General features: G+C 42.6%; 1 protein-coding gene across 1 annotated transcript; it reads left to right on the top strand.

The window, feature by feature from the left end:
• The first annotated feature begins 9205 nt into the window (after positions 1-9205).
• LOC112932706 (probable G-protein coupled receptor 148) lies at positions 9206-10871 on the top strand. Its single transcript, XM_026015696.1, is given in 5 exon segments — positions 9206-9287; positions 9794-9834; positions 9836-10208; positions 10211-10339; positions 10342-10871. Coding segments are annotated over 5 exon segments (1155 nt in total).
• Positions 10872-11616: the final 745 nt, after the last annotated feature.

Genomic DNA, 11616 nt, shown 5'->3' with positions numbered 1-11616 from the left:
TGGTGCAGCCACTCTGGAGAACTGTGTGGAGGTTCCTCAAAGAGTTAAAAATAGACCTGCCCTACGACCCAGCAATTGCACTGTTGGGGATTTACCCCAAAGATACAGATGCAGGGAAACGCCGGGACACCTGCACCCCGATGTTTCTAGCAGCAATGTCCACAATAGCCAAACTGTGGAAGGAGCCTCAGTGTCCATCAAAAGATGATGGATAAAGAAGATGTGGTCTATGTATACAATGGAATATTCCTCAGCCATTAGAAATGACAAATACCCACCATTTGCTTCGATGTGGATGGACCTGGAGGGTATTATGCTGAGTGAAATAAGTCAATCGGAGAAGGACAAACATTATATGTTCTCATTCATTTGGGGAATATAAAAAATAGTGAAAGGGAATAAACAGGAAAGGAGAGAAAATGAATGGGATATATCAGATAGACAGAACATGAAGACTCCTCACTCTGGGAAACGAACAGAGGTGGTAGAAAGGGAGGTGGGCGGGGGCTGGGGTGACTGGGTGACAGGCACTGAGGGGGGCACTTGATGGGATGAGCACTGGGTGTTATGCTATATGTTGGCAAATTGAACTCCAATTACTAAAAGAAAATATCGGGGATCCCTGGATGGCGCAGCGGTTTGGTGCCTGCCTTTGGCCCAGGGCGTGACCCTGAGACCCGGGACTGAATCCCACGTCGAGCTCCCTGCATGGAGCCTGCTTCTCCCTCTGCCTGTGTCTCTGCATCTCTCTCTCTCTGTCTCTATGAATACATAAAATTCAAAAAAAAAAAAAAAAAAGAAAACAAAGATAAAGATAAATGAAAATAAAGATGCAGTGAAACGCCGGGACACCTGCACCCCGATGTTTCTAGCAGCAATGTCCACAATAGCCAAACTGTGGAAGGAGCCTCGGTGTCCATCGAAAGATGATGGATAAAGAAGATGTGGTCTATGTATACAATGGAATATTCCTCAGCCATTAGAAACGACAAATACCCACCATTTGCTTCAACTTGGATGGAACTGGAGGGTATTATGCTGAGTGAAATAAGTCAATCGGAGAAGGACAAACATTGTATGTTCTCATTCATTTGGGGAATATAAATAATAGTGAAAGGGAATAAAGGGGAAAGGAGAAAAAATGAGTGGGAAATACCAGAAAGGGAGACAGAACATGAGAGACTGCTAACTCTGGGAAACGAACACGGGGTGGTGGAAAGGGAGGTGGGCGGGGGGTGGGGGTGACTGGGTGATGGTCACTGAGGGGGGCACTTGATGGGATGAGCACTGGGTGTTATTCTATATGTTGGCAAATTGAACACCAATAAAAAATAAATAAAAAATAAATAAAATAAATAAACTGCCTGTGTAGGGATCCACTCATTCTGTGGCCCACCAAAACAAGCCTCATACCTACATTCCCTTGCAAATTAGATCTGCCTCCTACCAATCTGCAGCAGCCTCTTTCTCTAGTCTCTCCTTGCCATCCATGCTGGGGCCAGTTTGTAAGCCAACCTTATCTAAATGAAAACATCAGTATCTCATCAGCCCAAAGTCCAAAATCTCATTATTGAAATACTCTAAATTAAGTGATGATGAGGCTTCTAGCTTTAATCCATTAGGCATAGTTCTTAAGCACAATTCTTCCTCCATTTGTGGACCCATAAAACTAAAGAAACTACCAACCCAACATTCCCAACTTACAATAGTGGGACAGGCCTAGGATGACAATCTCAGACATTGCCATTCGAAGGGAGGAAGAGGAGAGATGAAAAGTTAAAAGGAGTTACTTGTTTATATATTCTACTGGGCAAGCTCTCAAGGCCTTAGAAAAAATTCTGTGACTCTTGGCTCTGCCCTTTGGACTCTTGGCCATCTTTCCTTTTTTTTTTTTTTTTTAAATTTAATTTTGCTCCTTTTATACTCTCTGAACTGTTTTGTTTTGCTTTCCTTCTTCCATACTTTTTCCTGCCCTTTAATATTTCCTTAAACTTAACAGGAAATCTTCAAAATCTATAAAACAGCATTTATAGTACTTTAGAGATTTTTATGAATGAAGTTCTAAATTTTTCTGTATGCATTCTGTAGTCATTAATTGATATTTTCACAAATTATAGCCCTAATCTCAATGACTATATTTTAAAGGACTTTAAATATTTCTCTAAATTCATTTAAAATAATGGGCACTCACTGTAAAAATCACAAAGAAAATAATAATTGCAAAAACCATGCCCTTTTTTGGGGGAAGTAGCACATGGTTGCACAAAATTGCACCTGAATAGGTGCAATGGCACCTATAGCAAGATCTGCCAGCTTGCTTCCCCTTGGTTGAGATCTGAGGGCCCAAACTTTCATTTTGTACTTTTTCTTTTCCTGTCAGTACCAGACCACAGTACTACTTGTGACGTAAACTCAGGAACCTTGTGGTCTTTATGTGGATTTCATGGGTTTCACTCTCTTAGGCAAAGCCACATCCACGCATATTTTTGAGATAATTCCCTCTCTAAATTGGCTTTCTCTTGAGAAGTTATGTATATACCCTCCACCCCCTACCACACACAAAAGCTGAAGAATAAAAAGTACTATACCTCTCCCTAATATATTCAGAGACCTTGAGGACAAGATCGAGAGTTTTGAAGGGAAACTGGAAGAAATGAACAGAGTGAGGAGAGTGGGGAAGCATGATGACCAGGCCTCAAAGGAAGCAACAGGGGTGGGGAGGATGAAGGCATTTCAGAAGGTAGGAGTGACAACTGGGCAGGAGCCAGGGCACACCAGGCAAGTGGATGTGAGGACAAAGGCAGCCTCCCAATAAGAAGCCACAGGAAAACTGTTTTCAGGGAATGTGGGGGATGAAGGGGAATTTGGAGAGGATGCCGTACTGGAGATTTGCCGCTCACCATCTGGGCTGCCTCTGGAGTGCTCAGGGGGAGGGAAGGACATGTCTGGCATTGCAACATATGCCTTCCATGCCTCCCACATGTCATCTCCACAACTACATACATTGGCAATTTGCAGGTGAGGAAACTGAATCCAAAGAAAACCAACCATTACACAAGGAACAGAGGGCCAGGACTCAACCCCAGGGCTGCTGATGCCCTCCTATGTCCTGTTTATAGTCAGTCAGAGCCCTAACGTGTTCCTCGTTTGCCCAACTCCATGCTATTTCCAAGGGAATGCAGAGATAGGCTTAGAGCAGGCCTGCCACCATCAGGCGCTGGGTGGGTCTGGAGAAGTGAAGGGCCCGCTATGAGCAGTGGCAGGGCACTGGACAAGCTGTGGGCATCTGCAGAAGAGCAACACTGTGAGGTCACACAGTCACCTGGGGGGATGGACTGTCCTAATTCCTACCTCACATGTAGGAAGGGAAAGTGGCATACAGGCATGGTCAGTACCAGGACTGGGCCCCACTAGTAGGCTCTAGAACCCATGATGGTAGCCACTGTTCCATACAGCTACAGTCTGCACTGCAGCGACCACCTACAAATGCTGGGACAGGCCAGCATCTTTCCCCTCTAACATTTTCATGCCCAGTTGGGTTTTTCCACTTTCTCCTTCCTTCAGTAACAGGTTGCTCTGAGGCCTCCACCAGGTGGCAGCATTAAACTGTTTGAGATTGCTTTAACCAGCTTGTATCCCCAGACCTAGGACCTAAAATCCTGGCGTTCATCTTCAGGTACACTGGTTCTCTGGTAGCTACTCTTTCCACCATCCCTAGTTCAGTGTACCCTTATCCCTCTAACCTTCCCACCATCTGCACCATACCTGACCCCCTAATGGCTCCTCCTCTATTCTCCCCCACCAAATGGAAGCTCACTGCCTCTGGAAATCCCCTTAGTACGTTGTGGGGAGTTTTATTTATTTATTTATTTTTATTATTAAATTTATTGTTAAAATACCACATGCATCAAATATAGAATAGATTTTTAACATTTCACTGTATATTGTTAATGTATTTTTCTTATATATTTATTTTTTATATAAATTTATTTTTTATTGGTGTTCAATTTGCCAACATATAGAATAACACCCAGTGCTCATCCCATCAAGTGTGTGGAGTTTTAAAAAATTATCTTCCTCTGTTCCGTCCTGTGGGTGCACTGCCCCCCTTTCCCACCCTCCTGCTGCAGCATAAGCTCCTTTGAGGCAGAGGCTGCTTTCTTTTGTGTGTGACACAGCTTCTTTGTGGAGTGATGATATGCAGCTGGGGTACCTGAAGCCCCAGGAGAGCAGGGCCAGGAAGAACCTGTTCCACCAGCATCCTGGGTGCATTTTCCCTTCCAGAGGTCTCTGGATGTCTTCAGTTCATCACAGGTGCTTGAGCCTTAGACATGACTGTGCACAGTGGGACTATCCATTTCCTAAATGAAGGGTACTCCATCCCACCTGCATGTTGCTTACAAGAGGAAAATTCTGACGAATGTATGATTCCTAGTGGTCAAGCAAAAGTACTTCTAGAGAAACATCATATATGTACATTCAGAGACTTGATCTAGCATTTTCATCACCACTCTGCTTGTAATACATTAAATAGTATACATGTCAGCAATAGGTGAAGGATAAAGAGCGATGGTATGTTTAGAGAATGAAATGCTGTAGGACATTTTTGTAGAATAGACTAGACTTGTGTGGGGAAAACACTGGCCTACAAGGTATAATATTGAGTAAAAAATGCAATAGCATAATTAAATCACAGTACAATACCAAACATGAACATCAATACCATATATGCTTTGGGAATCATATATTTGCAGTGAAAGTTCAAACACATGGGCAGAAGAAATATAGATCAAATTCTATGAGTGGATGCTACCCTCTGGGTAGGAAGGAAAGAGAAAGGCCAGAGGATAGTGACAAAACGGGCTATAAATTATATGTGAAATATTTTGTTATATTTATATGTGATATGTATCACATATAAAACATACAATATTTTATACATTTATTTACATATAAAAATAAAATAAAATGATATATAAAATTATTGGAAGCAAATATGGCAAAAAATGAACATTTGTTAATTCTGGATAGTAGGTCCATGAGCATTTGTAAATTCTTCTCTGTATTTTTCAATATATTTAAAATAGTTTACAATGATTGTAAAAGAACAGGGTGTCATATATATTAACTTTTAGAATTAAATAAGTATGCAAAATAAATCCCAAGTGTGAGCTAGGCAGTACCAGAAGCAACGGGGTGATGTAATGGAGAGGAACTGAGTCTACAGAAGATGGGAAGGAGCAGCCTCCAGATTAAAGGAACAACTGAAGAGAATGGCCACGGAGGAGCGTGCCAGGCAGAGGACTTAGTGGGAACAGACTGGGCAGAGAGAGTTATGGGTAGCTGCCATGTAGGGAGGGGTAGTCATAGGGTTTCTTCAGCTGGGACAGAACAAGGATGACTTTCCAGGCTTTATGGGGACTTTTGGGGCCTTTAACTATAGGCAGAATTAAAGAGGCTTTTCAAAGATATCCCCAGTATGCTAAAATCCAATAAAATAAACTTTAAGGCCTCAAGGAAGGTATGAATAAAAAAGTTCCTCTGACTACCATGCAGAGAGAAAGGGTGATAGACACCTTGGTGTGTGCAGAAGGTGAATTGTGTGTTGGCCCTGAGGAGCATGAGGCACTCAAGTTCGCATACAGACAATGAGGGCCAAACACTACGGTCTTCCTGTCCCAGAAACCCTGCCCAGGATCCCAGTGCTACCATCCATTTATTTATTATCCCAGAAATTAGCAGGTAGGAGGGCTGAGCTGTCAATACCACCTGAAGGGAGAAGGGGCATGGGTATACACAAGCTCCAGTCCTGCACTCAAGGAGCTCAGTGTGGTAGAGAGCCATGTCACCAACTAAACACAGGAGATAGGGAGGGTAGTAAGGGCTATGAGAGCTGTCAGGATTTTAATTTATCTTTCACTAATATATATTATTTAATTATTTTAAAAATCTGGGTTTTTGAAATTTATTTATTTGTAATTTGTTTATATATGTATATTTATTTATTTGAATTCAATTTACCAACATATAGTAAAACACCCAGTGCTCATCCCATCAAGTGCCCCACACAGTGCTCATCACCCAGTCACCCAATTCCCCCGCCTACCTCCCCTTCCACTATCCCTTGTTCATTTCCCAGTTAGGAGTCTCTCATGGTGTGTCACCCTCTCTAATTTTTCTCAATCATCATCCCTCCATTCCTCTATAATCCCTTTCACTACTTTTTACATTCCCCGTATGAGTGAAACCATATAATGATTGTGCTTCTCCGATTGACTTACTTCACTCAGCATAATACCCTCCAGTTCCATCCACGTTGAAGCAAATGGTGGGTATTTGTCGTTTGTAATGGCTGAGGAATATTTCATTGCATATATAGACCACATCTTCTTTATTTGTTTTTAAAGATTTATTTATTTTTTAATATTTATTTATTTATTTATTTATTTATTATACCCAGAGAGAGAGAGAGAGAGAGAGAGAGAGAGAGAGAGAGGCAGAGACATAGGCAGATGGAGAAGCAGGCTCCATGCACTGGAACCCGACGTGGGACTCGATCCCGGGTCTCCAGGATCCGCCCTGGAGCGCTAAACCGCAGCGCTAAACCGCTGCGCCACCCAGGGATCCCCACATCTTCTTTATTGATTCATCTTTCAATGGACACCGAGGCTCTTTCCACAGTTGGCTATTGTGGACATTGCTGCTCTAAACATTGTGGTGCACGTGTCTCAGTCGTTCACTGCATCTGTACCTTTGGGGTAAATCCCCAGTAGTGAAATTGCTGGGTCATAAGGTGGCTCAATTTTTAACTCTTTGAGGAACTTCCAAACAGTTTTCCAGAATGACTGTACCAGTTCACATTCCCACCAACAGTGCAAAAGTGTTCCCCTTTCTCCACACAGTGCAAGAGGGTTCTCCTTTCTCCACATCCTCTCCAACATTTGTTGCTTCCTGTATTGTTAATTTTCACTATTCTCACTGGTGTGATTTGGTATCTCATTGTGGTTTTGATTTGTATTTTCCTGATGGCCAGTGATGCGGAGCATTTTCTCATGTGCTTATTGGCTATGTGTATGCCTCCCTCGGTGAAATTTCTGTTCATGTCTTTTGCCCATTTCATGAGTGGATTGTTTGTTTCTTTGCTGTGGAGTTTAATCAGTTCTTTATACATATTGGATATTACCCCTTTACCTGATATGTCATTTGCAAAATCTTCTCCCATTCTGTAGGTTGTCTTTTAGTTTTGTTGACTGTTTATTTTGCTGTGCAAAAGCTTCTTATCTTGATGAAGTCTCAATAATTCATTTTTGCTTTTGTTTCCCTTGCTTTCATAGATGTATTTGCAAGAAGTTACTGTGGCCAAGTTCAAAAAAGGTGTTCCCTGTGTTCTCCTCTAGGATTTTGATGGAATCTTGTCTCACATTTAGATCTCTCATCCATTTTGAGTTTATCCTTGTGTATGGTGCAAGAGAGTGGTTTAGTTTCATTCTTCTGCATGTGGATGTCCATTTATTTTAGAGACTTTCTTCCAGTGGATAGTCTTTCCTCCTTTATCGAATATTAGTTGACCATAAAGTTGAGGGTCCACTTCTGGATTCTTTAGTCTCTTCCATTGATCTATGTGTCTCTTTTTGTGCCAGTACCACACTGTCTTGATGACCACAGCTTTGTAGTACAACCTGAAATCTGGCATTGTGATGCCCCCAGCTATGGTTTTCTTTTTTAAAATTCCCCTGGCTATTCGGGGTCTTTTCTGATTCCACACAAATCTTAAAATAATTTGTTCTAACTCTCTGAAGAAAGTCCATGGTATTTTGATAGGGATTGCATTAAACGTGTACATTGCCCTGGGTAACATTGACATTTTCACAATATTAATTCTGCCAATCCATGAGCATGGAATATTTTTCCATCTCTTTGTGTCTTCCTCAATTTCTTTCAGAAGTGTTCTATAGTTTTTAGGGTAGATATCCTTTACCTCTTTGGTTAGGTTTATTCCTAGGTATCTTATACTTTTGGGTGCAATTGTAAATGGGATTGACTCCTTAATTTCTTTTTCTTTAGTCTCATTGTTAGTGTATAGAAATGCCATTGATTTCTGGGCACTGATTTTGTATCCTGCCATGCTACCAATTTTCTGTATGAGTTCTAGCAATCTTGGGGTGGAGTCTTTTGGGTTTTCAATGTACAGTATCATGTCATCTGCAAAGAGGGAGAGTTTGACTTTTTCTTTGCCAATTTGAATGACTTTTATTTCTTTTTATTACCTGATTGCTGAGGCGAGGACTTCTAGTACTATGCTGAATAGTAGTGGTGAGAGTGGACATCCCTGTCTTGTTCCTGATCTTAGGGGAAAGGCTCCCAGTGTTTCCCCATTGAGAATGATATTTGCTGTGGGCTCTTCGTAGATGGCTTTTAAGATGTTGAGGAATGTTCCTTCTATCCTCACATTCTGAAGAGTTTTGATCAGGAATGGATGCTGTATTTTGTCAAATGGTTTCTCTGCATCTAATGAGAGGATCATATGGTTCTTGGTTTTTCTCTTGCTGATATGATGAATCACATTGATTGTTTTACGAGTGTTGGACGAGCCTTGTGTCCCAGGCATAAATCTACTCGGTCATGGTGAATAATTTTCTTAATGTACTGTTGGATCCTAGTGGCTAGTATCTTGTTGAGAATTTTTGCATCCATGTTCATCAGGGATATTGGTCTATAATTCTCCTTTTTGGTGGGGTCTTTGTCTGGTTTTGGAATTAAGGTGATGCTGGCCTCATAGAACGAGTTTGGAAGTACTCCATCTCTTTCTATCTTTACAAACAGCTTCAGTAGAATAGGTATTGATTTTTCTTTAAACATTTGATAGAATTCCCCTGGGAAGCCGTCTGGGCCTGGATTTTTGTGTCTTGGGAGGTTTTTGATGACTGCTTCAATTTCCTCCCTGGTTATTGGACTGTTCAGGTTTTCTATTACATCCCGTTCCAGTTTGGGTAATTTGTGGTTTTCCAGAAATGCATCCATTTCTTCCAGATTGCTTAATTTTTTGATGTATAGCTGTTCATAATACATTTTTAAAATTGTATTTCCTTGGTATTGGTTGTGATCTCTCCTCTTTAATTCATGGTTTTATTAATTTGAGCCTGTTCGCTCTTCTTTTTAATAAGGCTGGCTAATGGTTTATTTATCTATCTATGTCCCAGGCGGCATGAAGCACCTAGCACATTCCTTCTGTAGCGAGGACAAGGGAGTCTGTGGAGCAGAGAGGACCCAAACCTCTGGAGAGTGTGGTAAGGTAAAAGATAACATGTATTGAACATTTACCCAAGGCTATGTATTGCACTAAGTATGTTACCTCTGGATTTTTTTCCCATGAGGTCTGCATGGGCAGCATTCACATTTCACATATTAGGAAATAAATGTGGAGAGATGAACAAAGCTTCCCAAAATCTCAGAGCCAGGATCTCAAAGGCATAAAGCCTGCTCACCTAAACAAGATGGGGGACACTTCTTGAGAGATCAGTGACCAATGAATCATGGCAATAGACTGACCCATTTAGGTGTGCCCATATATATAAAGTCAGGATAGCTGGCAGATGTGCATGAATGTAGGAAGCCCTGTGTGAACAGAATTTTGCTTTGTTGTTTTATTTTTGTTAAACAGTTATTCCTACGGCCTGCTCAAGCATAGCATTTCTGTAGAGGAGTAGCACCATCAGGATCCTTGCAGGGGAGATCCATACCTTGGGTGGGTACAGAACCAACCACCTGTGAGAAAACCTGCCATTCCTATCAGGAAGCATAGGGGATCAGTTGACACCCTTCCCCCTGGACACAAACAGCCTGGCCAGCCTCTGACCAGCTCATAAGTGAGCCTTCCTGCATGCCTCAGGTATCCAACAACACCTCCCTGAGCCTTGGAGACCTCAAGGTGGCTGTTTCCCTGCTGCACTGGCTATTCTTCCCCTGAAATATGCTGGCTGTAGCTATACTGACTTGGAGCCCTCTGCTGCTGGTAACCATCCTGCAGAGGAGGAGACTGTGGCAAGAGTCCCACTACCTACTACCGGCTAACATCCTGCTCTCAGATCTGGCCTATCTTGTCTTCCACATGCTCATTTCCCCTAGCAACCTGGGCAGCTGGTCCCTGGGCCTCATTGCTTGTGGTATTCTCACAGATGCCATCTTCACTGCCTATATCAGCACCATCTTGCCTTCATGGCCACTGTGCTACACACCTACCTGGCAGTTGCTTATCCTCTGTGCTATTTCTCCTTCATGTCCTATGAGGCTGCCCAGAAAGTGGTGGCCCTCACCTGGCTGGTGGCCTGCTTCTTCTCAGATGTCTCATTTGGCTTAGCAAGCAGCAAAATGCCAGGTTAGAGGAGCAAGGGGCCTAATGTATCCTGCAGCTAATTATGGGCACTGAGTCAGGTTGTGGCCCACTGGTCACTGTCACCCACACCTGCATTTTATGCATTCTCTTTCTATGCACACCTCTCAACACCTACTGCTTCTGGAGGATCTATGCAGAGACCAGGACTTCAGGTATCTGGGTACAAGGCTGTTCCTGAGCCAGGGGTATCCTGCTTATCCACACAGTGCTAATCATGCTGTATGTTAGCTCAGTTGTGGTATTTTCCCTGGACATCATGCTAATCAAGTACCACCACACTGATGCCAGAACTCATGTGTGGCTCATGGCAGCGAAGAGCGAGGTGTTCATGATGCCTCCTTGTGCCCAACTTCCATATCTGTACACACTTCGTTACTGGAAGCTACTGGAGATGGTCCGGGGCCACTTCTCATCCAAGAGGCACAGTGACATCTTCACTATTTCTCAGAGCTACAGTCTTCACAGTCTGGCAAGCTGAGGTTAAAAATTATAGATCAGGGATCCCTGGGTGGCGCAGCGGTTTGGCGCCTGCCTTTGGCCCAGGGCGCGATCCTGGAGACCCGGGATCGAATCCCACATCGGGCTCCCGGTGCATGGAGCCTGCTTCTCCCTCTGCCTGTGTCTCTGCCTCTCTCTCTCTCTCTGTGACTATCATAAATAAATTAAAAAAAAAATTATAGATCAGATGCTTCAGCATCCAATTATTGCTAATTCCAGAGAAATTGACATATACTTGTACAACAGGACCTCTAAGAGTATCTCAACTGATGGTTTTCAACATTTCAAGAGGTGTTTTTTTTTTTTTTTTTACGTTTCAAAAGTTTTTAAGTAGAGAAAGCTCACTGAAGTGAAGATTTTCTACTTGAGAATGGAAGCAAATAAAAGTGATTCAGCAGAACTCTGATCAAAGTGGGGGTGAGGCCCTGAGCTGTGTTTTTCCAATGGCTTCCACCATACCCTCTATCACCACTGGCAAAGCACTGTTGCTGACAAACACACAGAAACCAAAATGTTACTGAAAGCTTGAACCTGGAAAGTGAGCAAGCAGATCTGCTGAATCTGGAACCATGAGCCTCCATTTTGGAAGCTCCTCAGTATATGGTAAGGGGGGGAACAATGTAGGACCCATGTATACTGAGGGGTGTTGTGAAGACATCTATGAAGCTGGAACCCCAAAAGATTATAGTCTCAGAACAAAGATAAATGACAACTAACAGAATAGC

Source organism: Vulpes vulpes, unplaced genomic scaffold (assembly GCF_048418805.1).
Source record: "Vulpes vulpes isolate BD-2025 unplaced genomic scaffold, VulVul3 u000000703, whole genome shotgun sequence".
NCBI classification, from domain to species: Eukaryota; Metazoa; Chordata; class Mammalia; order Carnivora; family Canidae; genus Vulpes; species Vulpes vulpes.
This window is presented reverse-complemented; position numbering and strand designations above follow the sequence as displayed.